Here is a 12,199-nt window from a genome sequence, read left to right on the forward strand (position 1 = left end):
GCTTTGGTCTTGTACTCATTCGTGCCTTCTCTAGTCTCTCCTCCTATTCTCCCTAGCCCTCTTTTCAGCCCTTGATAAACAAAACTTCCAAGGAAAAAAAATTATATTTTTCAGCCACTTGACACCATATCTCCTCCACTCATACCCTCTCGGCCTCTCAACTCTCTTTAAAATTAGAGGACGGGTCGGGTTCGGGTTGGTTCAGGTTGCCCGAGGCCTCAATCTTAACCCAACCTAAATTTAAATCGGGTTGGCTTTTCCTAATGAGGAAATCTCAACCCAATCCGAGCTAAAAACGGGATGAACTCAACCCAAGTTACCACTTTCTCAATCATCTCTCACCACTTGGGGCATGTTTGACTACGATGATTTTTTTTTCCGGATAATAAACTGGCGCCTCCAAGTAGTGAGAGAGGGGTTGCGTGGATGAAGTGGCTAAAAATCAGGAAACAATAGAGGAAACTGGCGTCTTCAAGTGGCTTGAAGGGGCTAAAAATCAGAAAACAAAAAGCAATACTCAAAGTCCGTCTACTGTTTTTTTCTTAAACTTAGGACATGTGATGTCCATTGGCATATCTACCTAGGACGAAGGTAGGGAGGGGTTGATTTTTCGGAATTCAGGTTGAGCTTTTGCTATAAAATAGGGGTGCAACTCTGATATAAAATACGTGATATATTTGCTCCCTTTTCTTTCTTGGGCCATCTATTGCAGTTAATTTATGACTACTCTTTTTAAATGATAAGGGGTTCCATATCATTTCCTTGCAACTCGGGTCGAATTTTAGGAATTCAGGGTTGAACTTTTACCATAAAATTTGCTCGGGTCTGGGCTGATTCCAATTGGTTTTAGCAAACTCTCAACCATACCCGGCCCAAGTTGCACCCCTATGCATAAAATTGGGTCGGGTTAGTATTGATTCCAATTCATTTTTTATGCTCTGTTCTTTTCAGATTGTGACAACCAATTGTAGGCCCCAAACAAGTTACACCCCTAGGCATAAAATTGGGGCGGGTTAGTACTGATTCCAATACATTTTTTTATGCTATGTTCTTTTCAGATTATGACAACCGATGTAACCCCAAAAATATTATTGGGCTTAAATATAAACATAATTTTTAGCCCAAGTTTCGGGCCTACAATCGGTTGTCATAATCTGGAAAGAACATGACCTTAGCAATTTCAACTTGGGTCTACCGAAGTTGGGTTGCACTCATGGTTTTAAATTTCGACCGAAATCCGAAATTTCGGACTGAAATTTAGGATTTCGGTGGAGACCGACACCGAAATTGGGGTTTTCTGAAACCGTAGGAAATTTAATATTTTACCAAAATTTAAGTTTAAAAAAAACTATTTTTTATTATTAATTTAATATTTTACCAAAATTTAGGACCGAAATTAACGAAATTTCACATTAAAACTATTCAATGTTTTATTTTACTTTTTAAATTCGAGTAAGAAATTTCGACCGAAATTTCAGGCGAAAATTAATGTCTTTTTCGGGTCCAGTAGTTGATTTCGACCAAAATTTTGGAATTTCGATCGAAATTTCAGAATTTTGAGGGCCCAAAACCGGTACCAAAACCGAAATTTAAAACCTTGGTTGCACCCTTAGATGAAGAAGACCATTTGAGTCATCTCATGATATTTTACAAGATCAACTATCTTCATTGCGCATATGATCTCATGTGGGACCCAATGATTAATCTTCACCATTGATCCCACAGGAAGTGGTATATTAGCCTCTTTTCTACTCCAGACCACCCCACTATAGTTTGTTTATGACTCCTCTTTTTACACTAGAAAGGGGTGGCTCAGGGAACAAAAGTGGGCAAATATATCACTACCCTTTTTCACCAATCAAGCATTCAAGCATCCTCGTAAAAAGGCCAAAATTGTATGTGTGAATGTGTGATAGTGCGTACGTCGTATTTTATACGCTCTAGGGTTTTAGATCGAGCTTGTCTTTCTCTCCCATATATGCAAACAAAGGGCTCATTTCTACAGTTCTGAAAAAGAAGAGAAAGAGAGAGAGATCGAGCAAAAAAACCCTAACCCTAACCCTAACCCTGTTTCACGTAATCAGCTATGGTGGGTAATATCTACATCTTCCCCAAGCCCATAAAACTCCTCTCTCTCTCTCTCTCTCTCTCTCTCTCTACATTTTACTCTTCATTTTTATGTTGTTTGATTAAATACTGATGATGGGTTTTTTTTTATTTTTCAGTCTCTCGTTGCAAACGAAGATTTCCAACATATTCTTCGTGTTCTGAACACGAATGTTGATGGAAAACAAAAGATAATGTTTGCCCTAACTTCCATCAAGGGTATTGGCCGTCGATTTGCAAACATCGTCTGCAAGAAAGCCGACGTCGACATGAACAAGAGGTTTCCTTTATCTTCTCTTTCTTTGTTGTAATTTCTATCTTTTGTTTTCTTAGTCCTTTGATGGGTATATCTAATAATCTTGGTAAATCTAGGGTTTGTGGAAAATGTGAGGATCTATTTTGGAATTTAATGATCTAGTCAAATTTAGTGTTTTGTGGAAAATTGGAGAATCTATATGTAAATCAAATCTTGGGTTTTGTTGAAAACCCTAGATTTGGCTTAGGGTTAAGTTTAATGATCTAGTTAAATCTAGGGTTTTGTTGAAAACCCTAGATTTGGCTTAGGGTTAGTATTTGGTGTTGGGTTTCATTTCTGATATCTTCAGTTTGCGTACGGAATCAAGTGGTCTATGTTCTTGTTGTTATTCTGCTTCCAAACGATTCTAGGGTTTTTGCTGGGAAATGTAGTAATATGGTTTTGATCTTTGTGGATTTTTCTTTTGAATGGTAGCCAATTTCATTAATGGAGGGATACCGAGACGGTCAGTACAAAGCACGAAAAAGATGAAGGAAGATAAAATACATAAAATAAAAGGGAGAGAGAGAGAGAGAGAGAGAGAGAGGATAAAACTTAAGGGGGAAGGTAAAACGCTAAGGATTCCTTAGAGAATCCCTCCCTAGTGAGGCTATCTGCCACCTCATTGGTCAATCTCCGGACGTGATTAAAGATTATGGACGAGGATCCAATCCGATCAAATATCTCATCAAAGAATCTATCAAACCTCCAAGGATGCTTGAGAGAGCCCTTGAGCCATTGGATGACATTGAGAGAGTTCCCTCCCAACGTACATCTCCGCTTCCTTTGTTTCGGCAGAACCAGTGGGCCCTACAAAATCCCAAATAACCCCTCCCCTTTCATTTCTCAAAACCCCACCAATACCTGAAGGTCCTGGTTTTCCAAGACTAGAATCATCAAAATTGAGTTTCAAGAAACCTGGGGGCGGGGACTCTCATCTTTGTGAAACAATGGGTTCCCGGTCAACACTAGTACATTCCTCCTCCCACCCATGCCAAAGATCATATGATGAAACAAAGCTGAAGCTAGGAAGCGTCTTCACCCAAGCGATAGTCAATGCGACAGCTTTAACATAAAGGAAATGAGGACCTCTAGAAACCTCTTCAAAGATTCTGATGCTTCCTTCTTTCTTTCTTTTGTTTGAATCATGAGCTTTGTGAAAAATGCTGAAATCTGATCCTGGTTTTAATTTGTTGCTATAGTTTGGGGGCATTTTATTTCTGCTGATGGGACTGGTTTCATGTGAAATGGTTATTGATTTAGTTAGGATTCATTTTTTGTATGTTTTGTTCCTGTTATATTTTCTTTTAATTCAGTTGAATGATTTGGAGAAATATTTGGCCTTCTGGCTAGGGTTCTTTTATGTGTCCATCTGTTATACTGGGATTTTGATGAACAATCAGAGGGTGTCGTCATGTTTTTAGTTACGGTATGTTTGTAGGAATTGTGAATAGTTCTTTAGGCTCTGTTTCTTTCTACGTAAAATGGGCATAAAACAATTTTTTGCTCTATTTTAAGGGGAAATGGGCATAGAATTTTACATCCATATTACGTCGAAAGAAACGAAGCCTTAGGAAATTTGAATAGTTCCTGTGTCCATTTGAAGGGTTGAAATTGAAGATGCTAATTATCTCATTCCTGTCTTGTTTCTTTCCCCTATTATTTATTTATAAATTTTAATTCTGTGTATTATTAATCTTATCATTTCGATATACTAATTTATTTGATGGATTTTATGCTGAAATTTATCAACTGAGTTCATTTTTTTATCTATGTTAGGAGTTATGATTCAGGATCTTCATTTTTTTGTAATTTATTCGTGAAAGAAATTGATTTATTTACTCTTGCTTTAGGATTTTTGATATTTTCAAGTTGTGGCTCATTCAATTATTTTTTTCCTTTTTCAAATGGATTATGCAGAGCTGGTGAGCTATCTGCTGCTGAGCTTGAGAATCTCATGGTTATCGTCGCGAATCCTCGCCAGTTTAGAATCCCTGATTGGTTTTTGAACAGGAAGAAGGATTATAAGGATGGTAGGTATTCTCAGGTTGTTTCCAACGCGTTGGACATGAAACTGAGGGATGATCTGGAGCGATTAAAGAAGATAAGGTTAGTCATCCAGATAATCTGCACTCATCCAGATAATATGCCTCCTAAGTTCTGATAATTTCAGTTTTACATTTCTTCAGTATTATGGAAGAGCGCAGGCCATTTATTTCTTTCCAAGCTCATTTTCTGATTTTTTTTTTTTTTTTTTTTTGGCGTAGTTCATGAGTTTCAGTGTTGATTTATCTTTTCTGATATGACAATCTTTTATGCAAATTTTTTTCTTCAAACAGGTGTTATTGAATAAAGAAAGAGGCATATACAAAAAGAAGAAACAAAAAAAATAAAAATAAATAAATAACAGAAAAAAAATATAAGGCAAGCAAGCACCACACCATTCAAAAAAAAAAAAAAAAGAGAGGCAAGCAAGCACCACACATTGTGCAAGAATCCAGACAATGCTGTCCCAAAATAAAAATTATCTAGGCAACACTAATGTCCCAATGAAAAACAAAAACTGAGCATAATTAAAGAAGGTTTGTAGCATTGTATTCATTGCTGTGTTTACTTGCAGATTTTTTTATTTGATTCCATAAAACACTCTGCTATTTATTGTGAGGCATGCCTATATGATACATATATTTTGTACTCGTACGTGTTAGTGCGTTGCAAAAATGGTATTATTGTTCTTTGGTGATGTCACATTGTCACATGCAGTGTTGCATGGATTCGGATTCGCGTGTTGGGATCCGACACGGATTCGAGGTGTCGGATTCGGCAAACCCCCAAAAGTAGGATTCGAATTCGGTAATTTTAAAATAAAATATAATTTTCAAAATTTAAAATTTAAATATATGTATGTATATGTGTTTGAGCTCGTGCGCGAAGATATATTTATGCAAAAATTGAGGGTAGAGGGTTGAGGGCGAGTTTTGTATTAAGAGAGTTGAAGGAGGAAGGGGGTCGATGTTCGAGGGTCAAGGTGCTTGGATTTTTTATTAAAAGAGTACCGGTTGTGCTTTCATATAAGAAAAAAAATGGTTAAGAAGAAAATACCTTTAAAGGGAAAATATACAGGATTCACATTTCAAAAGAAACAACGATGAATCAGATTCGCTTGAAAAAACATTATTCGTGCGGGACACGGCTATGACAAGAATCCGGGTGTGTCCCACGTGAATCCATTCCCGATTCGGATGCGGAAACGTGTCGACACGGATTCGGCATAGGGGGGCAAAGAATCCATGCAACATAGGTCACATGCATTCGGAGATATGTGGGATATTAATATTTCTAACAAGATTTGTGATAGGGAAACGCTCAGAAGTCTACCAATCGAAGTTGTAAAATCCGTTTCGTTCGCCATTTAGTTTTGGCGACCGGAATTGAACGCTTCGGTGTTTCGGTCGTTTTATTCCGCGTTTCAGTCGAAACTTTTCGTTGTGCTTTCCAGAGGGATTTTTTTTTTAAATAGTTCAAAATATGAAAAAAATGCAAAAAAATCAGAAATTGTTAGGAAATTAGAGAAGCTTGAAGAGCTTAAAAGAAGATTAGAGTAGATCTTAGTTGGTGGGAAAGTGTGTAAATGAAGTTTGCAAGAGAAGAGTGTGGAAAAACAATGCCTAATGGGGTATATATATATATATATATATATATATATATATATATATATATATATATATATATAGTGGTGTGAATGCTTGTGGATGCGAAAAGACGGAAAATACCCTTCCAACGGCTATAAAATGGCCATAAACAGTCATAAAAGGAGGGTAGAATAGTAAAAAACAGTCCTAATGGCATTCCCGTATTTATTTTTAGTTTTTTCCGCCTTTTCAGACAGATTCGGCCGAAACTACCGAATCGGACCGAAGGGGAACGAAACGAATTCTGACCTGATTTTGTTCCGGTTTCCGGACCGAAACCGAAATTTCGGCCCGTTTCGGCCTAAACGAAACAAAATATACAACTTAGCTACCAATGGTAATTAGGTTTGAAGGTGGGTCAATTGTGGGTCCCGTCATGAGGTGACCAGGAGAAGCGTATGACTTGAGGTGATGCCTTGTGTATTGTATGCCTCATGCCTTGAGAAGTGTGCGTCCCTTTACGAGTTGACTAGGAGAAGCCTACATTGTGGGCCTCCCATTACTGGGAAGTTTATTTTAAAAAAACTTTTGAGGTGTTTTTGGGATGCCTCGGCCTTGGTGGTGTATGCCTCACGCCTTTAAAACACTGCTAAGTTCATAAGGTTTAGCTCTTCCATTTCTGAATTACAGTATCAAATCTTGTCCGAATTTGTTCCAAAGCCTGATATTCAAGAATTGCGAGGAGCCTTTTGAGAGTTCAGAATTTCAAAGATCTTCACTGTTCCTTTTTCTGATGGCATTTGCTTAAAAATCTTCTCCATGATTTTAAGACATCCATGCAGCTTTCATATGGGTATAACAGAAACATAGCCATTATAAATTAAGACATTTGAAACTCAATATGCAAATTGGCTTATTCACTTTATCATGTTTGCACCAAGCATATTGGATTGACTACCCATCTCATTTGGGGCACTAATGGAAGAGATGAAATCTGTTCTGGTCTCTGAACAGCCGTTTTACTGAGCAACTGAGCACGTAATAAGAGAAGTTCATGCTTCAGTCTCCGACAAGATCTGGATGTACCAATGACAAAATTCAGCTTGGGGAGGAGAAACAAGTTTTTTTTTTTGCACTTATATATTATCATGTCTGCAATTAGTATGTGGTTCTTTTTCCCAAGATGAGAATATTATCATTTATCTATATCTGTGGTTTTGAGCTATGTTATCCATATTCCTCAAAATAGTATAGTATTCATTATGGTTGGATACTGAAATGATGCTTTTACTACATATCAGGTACCTCCCAGATGCATCTATCACTGGACAATAGATTACTTTTGAACTATTGTGGAAATGATGAGGGCTTACCGTTTTATTAATAAACCATGGAATAAATAACATGAAACCGATGAAACAAAGCATATGAATTGATTGGTTTACTGAAATGGAAGCTTACAAATATAAAATCATATGAATTGATTGGTTTCCTAAAAGAGAAGCTTACAAGTATAACAAGCATTAAATAACCAATTTAGGGCACGCTTGGCTACTAGGAAATTCTTTTTCATCATAAATCGGTAGTCTCCAAATGGAGATGAGGGTGAAGTTGCTAAAAACAGGAAACAAAATCCAGGAATGAGGTGTTTCCGACAATGAGATGCAACTAAAAATCAGGAAACAAAAAACTATACTCAAAATCTGTCCGCCTTTTCCCGATTTTTAGCCGCATCTCATCACTGGAAGCACCCCATTATGTTATGTCACAATTATGTTATAATTAAAAACTTAGAAATGTAAGAATATAAATATATTCTATAATTGGAGATGATAATCAGCTTCTGCACTTCTCTCTGAACTTCGAAAATGTCAAAGAGTTGCTTCTTTATAATCCCCTTGCCTGGACATTGTTTTTATATCAAAATTTTCATCTCTCATGGGTTGTTAAATGTGGAAAAAAAATCAATGAGGCTTGGAACCCATTATGCATTGCAGTTTGCTACATTTCCTTTGGGATTCACATACCTTGTAATTGAGGTTAATGTTTGAGTGTGCGTGTTGCAGGAACCACAGGGGACTCCGTCACTACTGGGGTCTTCGTGTACGTGGCCAGCACACTAAGACAACCGGCCGTAGAGGAAAGACTGTCGGCGTCTCAAAAAAGCGATGAGTTTGTGTGTTTTTTGTTCCTCCCAGCTACTATTTCTGCTGATTGCATTTGCTATCCTAGTTTTGAGTTGAGCTTATCTCCAAGATTTGTAGGTTTAATATATTGTTAAAAGTTTCAGATATTTTTCTCATATTTGGTTTTGATGGCGTGGGATGTGCTCATTACGATGTTTTTTTCCTAAATGAACTAGTCAGTTCTACTCTTTCTGTTGTTGAAGGCCCATTTTTGACAAAAATTCCCAGATTGGAGCTAATGCTTTGGAAGTATTAGTTTGTCATGACTTTCTCATATTTATTGTTCTTACGTAGGAACTGTAGAGATCCAAGAGAAAAACAGTTCTTGAGAGATAATTTGAGACCCATTCTTGATTAGAATAGTAGTCCTGTTTGGTTTTACAGAAGGAGGTGGTTTTTAATTGCCAATTTGAAAAATGGCTGCCAATATCAAACAAAGTTTTTGTTGATGTCAGCTCTCATGGACAAAATCATGTGTCGTAGTAGTGTCTTTCAGGGAAGGAAGCATAAAATGACCCTTTTAGCTTATTCCCTTTTGTTCTAACTATATAATCTGAGAATTGTGGGGATCTTTCAATTGCATTTTTGGTGCAATTTGTGTGGAAGTTGAACTCTAGGATTGCTTTCCCGTTTGCTGCCTTCAGCGTGTAGTTTAGTTTCTTTTGTTAAGGAAATATGTAAAAGAAAGAGTTGCTAAGGCCAATTTTGGCCACCATGAAAAAATATATATTCCATTGAATATTTGTGGGGCCAATTACGAGAGATGGGTGGAAGATGGAGACTTTGAAAGCATGAAAAGCTCCTAAAACCTGGAAAACCAAACCCATATTTATTATGTTTTTACACTTTTTAGCCATTTCATAATTTTCAATGATTAATTGGGAAACATTTTGCACATTACAGATTTATAAGAAAAAATATCTAATTTATTTATTTGTGTTACAAAAGTTCCCTCCTTCATAAGACATCAGAACCATCTATTAAGCTGAGACCACAGAATCCCATCCATGATGGGATGCACAAAACACACACACACACACAGTTCCCAGTGCAGATACATTCTAGCACAACTCTTTTAAAGAAGGGAATAAGTACTAATTAGGCAATGATAATCAAAACACTATTATTCTCATTCAAGCAATCAGATTTCAACTAGGATTGATTGACCCTTACAACTCAATTTTCACTTCTTTCTAAGTAGAGTAACTCCATTTTAAGTTTGATTCCTTAACCACCATCACATGCCTTGAGAAAGCTTCAGGAATTATTCAAACATCAAAAGCTTATTATGAACCACAACAACAACAAAAAAAAAACACAAATCATATCAAGATCCCCTCTCTCAGGGTTAGAAAACCATGTTCTCTGCTTCATCCTTCAGAGACTCGAACAGAACTGAGGACAGATAACGCTCTCCAAAAATGGCAAAGATCACGTACAGAGAGGAGAATCAATTATAACTCAAATAGCAAATATCTGGTCGATCAAAGCTTTTAACCGTGGTTATAAGGGCGGCACAGTGCACGAGGCTCCCGCCATTGTAGGGTCTGGGGAGGGCTAGATGTACGCAGCCTTACCCCTGCTTTGCAGAGAGGCTGTTTCTGTGACTCAAGCCCATAACCACAGTTTTTAATCGTGGTTATAGAGAAGGAAAAAGTATGGCAATGAAAGAGGTTGCTAATTGATGGAAGAGATAGTTAAAAAATATTATGTGATAATGAGGTTGAAACAGAGAGGGAGGGAGCGATTTCATGACGCCATAGAAATATAATGTTTATGCTTATTCTGCGCAGATAATAGATCCTATCTGCAATCCAAAAATATGTTAATTTTTCTTTGACCATTATATGCAACTCTTTCTGTTTAGACACTGACATTTTGTTCATGATGGGATATGCATGCAACCCAACTGAAATGAACATGTTTTTTTCTAATTTCCGACTTTCATATGGATCTGTCGGTGATGAATTGTTGATTTTTTTAGAAGGATAAACAGAGACCGGAAAATCAATTTGCCATAGGCATTCATTTTCCATTCTTATTTGGGTTCCAAAAACCAAGTTCAGTATGACACTTTGATCGACATATGAAACCCAACACAACTGATATCAACTCACTTTTGTTGTGGTTTGAAGCTTATTGAATTGGGACTAAGGTACTAAAGTAGACACTTCTTCCCAATGAAAATACCAGTTCAGTAGCAGAAATTGATGGTTGAATTATATTACTCAAAATATTCCTAGAGATTTTATAATCATTCCAGGTTATGATCAAGGCAGCGTGCTTATTTCACAGCCAAAAGATTGCCAAGAACCCAGAAAACATAAAAGACTAGTATAATGACAGGGATAAGCTCATGTGAACATTTTTTATTTTTGAAAAATCCCTTGATGAAATATAGCAATTTGTAGATGGAAACTAGAAATAAATTGTTAGTGTTTGAGCTAAACAAATCATTTAAATCATAGCTGCCTTCTGAGGTTTTCTTCTGAATGGCATTTCGAAAGAAAGAACTTACAACAATGAGTTTGCCAGCATTTTCTGCAAGTTAGAAATCGACTGTTATTGTTGAAGAGCTCATGTTGACAAAATTCCCAGATTGGAGGTAATGCTTGTTGGAAGTGCTACTTTGACATGACTTATATTTATTGTTCTTACATAGGAACTATAGAGATCCAAGAGAAATGGAGGACTTGGAAGATAATTTGAGACCCAATATTCCTGTTTAGAATAGAGGTCTGATTGGTTGACCATCTAGTGGATTTGTAACAGCCAATTTGGAAAGTGGCTGCCAATATCAAACAAAGCTTTTGTTGATGCTAGCTCCATATGCCAAAATTATCTCAATATGGTTTTGCTATTGATGGGGGGCAAAAAGAAAAAAAATTGAAATCCCAATATGGTTTTGCTATTGATGGGGGGCAAAAAGGAAAAAATTGAAATCCCTATGGGGCGAAAGTAGTGGGACATGCATAGGGTAGTTTAAATCCCTAATCCAGTAAGGTCAAAATCCAACCCTACCGATCGGTGGCTCTTAGGCTCTGTTATTTTGGGTATGTAAGCTTCGATTGAACCTCTGGCCTCAAGGTTGGAGGACAAAGCCTTAGCCAACTGAGCTAGAGGCTCAACCCTCTTAGGCTCTGATGCGGGTGCTTAAGAGGGAAGAAGAAGAGAAATACGAACACAAGAACCCATCCAAGAGAAGAAGAAGTAAATGGGAGCAAAGCTCAACCCAATTGATATTCCATCAATTACATAAGTTAATCTAAATCCAAAATACCTTCTTAAGATGATCTCTAGCAATTTAAATAAAAGAAAACCAAGTAAAATTCATCCAACTTCCTCTACAAGCTAACTTAGGAACTAACATAACATTAATTGCATAGGAACTCACTAACTTTGACTGGTTTGAGAACCCACAAATATAGTCCGCTAAAACTGTCATAACTTTATAACAACTTGTCTAATTTTAGAGCACAGGTACTTGTTGGAAAGATCTCAAAAAGACCTACAACTTTGTAGTTTACCACTTTCCATGATTCTGTCATTTAGAAGTCTAAAAATCAGGTTAAAAAATGGGCAGCAACATTATTGCGGGAATGCATCTTGGAACTCCACCAAAACCAACTAGGCATGACATGGATGCCGTGTTGGCACTGCATCATGGTCTTTCTCAACGAGGGTGGGAGGAGAGACTTTAAAGTTCCAACTATGGACAAGATTAAGCTAAGGCCATGTTTGGCTGCCATTAAAAGTTTTTTCAAGGAATTTTAGTTTAATAATGGGAGGACCACGGGGGTGGGAGGAGAGACTATAGGATGCATGAATGAGAAAAGGCTAAAAACAAAGAAAAGAAAAGCTCTAAATACAATTTATTTTTTGGCGATGATATTTTCACCCTCTGTCGTACGCATTTGCCCCCTTTTAACGTGATTTGACGTTAAAAGGTGTTAAAAGTTGCCCTGTACACGTTATCAGGG

At 37.1% G+C, this 12,199-nt stretch overlaps 1 protein-coding gene across 1 annotated transcript; it reads left to right on the forward strand.

Moving 5' to 3' along the window:
* Positions 1-1,922: 1,922 nt before the first annotated feature.
* Positions 1,923-8,407, forward strand: LOC143887590 (small ribosomal subunit protein uS13z/uS13y/uS13x). Its single transcript, XM_077391679.1, has 4 exons — positions 1,923-2,089; positions 2,226-2,386; positions 4,322-4,510; positions 8,100-8,407. Exons 1-4 carry the CDS (start codon positions 2,087-2,089, stop codon positions 8,203-8,205), a joined length of 459 nt encoding a protein of 152 aa, XP_077247794.1. The 5' UTR covers positions 1,923-2,086; the 3' UTR covers positions 8,206-8,407.
* Positions 8,408-12,199: the final 3,792 nt, after the last annotated feature.

The sequence above is a fragment of the Tasmannia lanceolata genome, unplaced genomic scaffold, assembly GCF_043159265.1.
Source record: "Tasmannia lanceolata isolate RefF3 unplaced genomic scaffold, GAP_Taslan_0.1 ptg000012l, whole genome shotgun sequence".
In the NCBI taxonomy this organism is placed as follows: domain Eukaryota; kingdom Viridiplantae; phylum Streptophyta; class Magnoliopsida; order Canellales; family Winteraceae; genus Tasmannia; species Tasmannia lanceolata.

What these genes read in the sequence shown, in the direction of transcription:
- LOC143887590 (XM_077391679.1), top strand. An exon ending in GACGTCGACATGAACAAGAG is followed by an intron (nt 2,387 to 4,321) that starts GTTTCCTTTATC and finishes TGGATTATGCAG; the next exon opens with AGCTGGTGAGCTATCTGCTG. An exon ending in GAGCGATTAAAGAAGATAAG is followed by an intron (nt 4,511 to 8,099) that starts GTTAGTCATCCA and finishes TGCGTGTTGCAG; the next exon opens with GAACCACAGGGGACTCCGTC.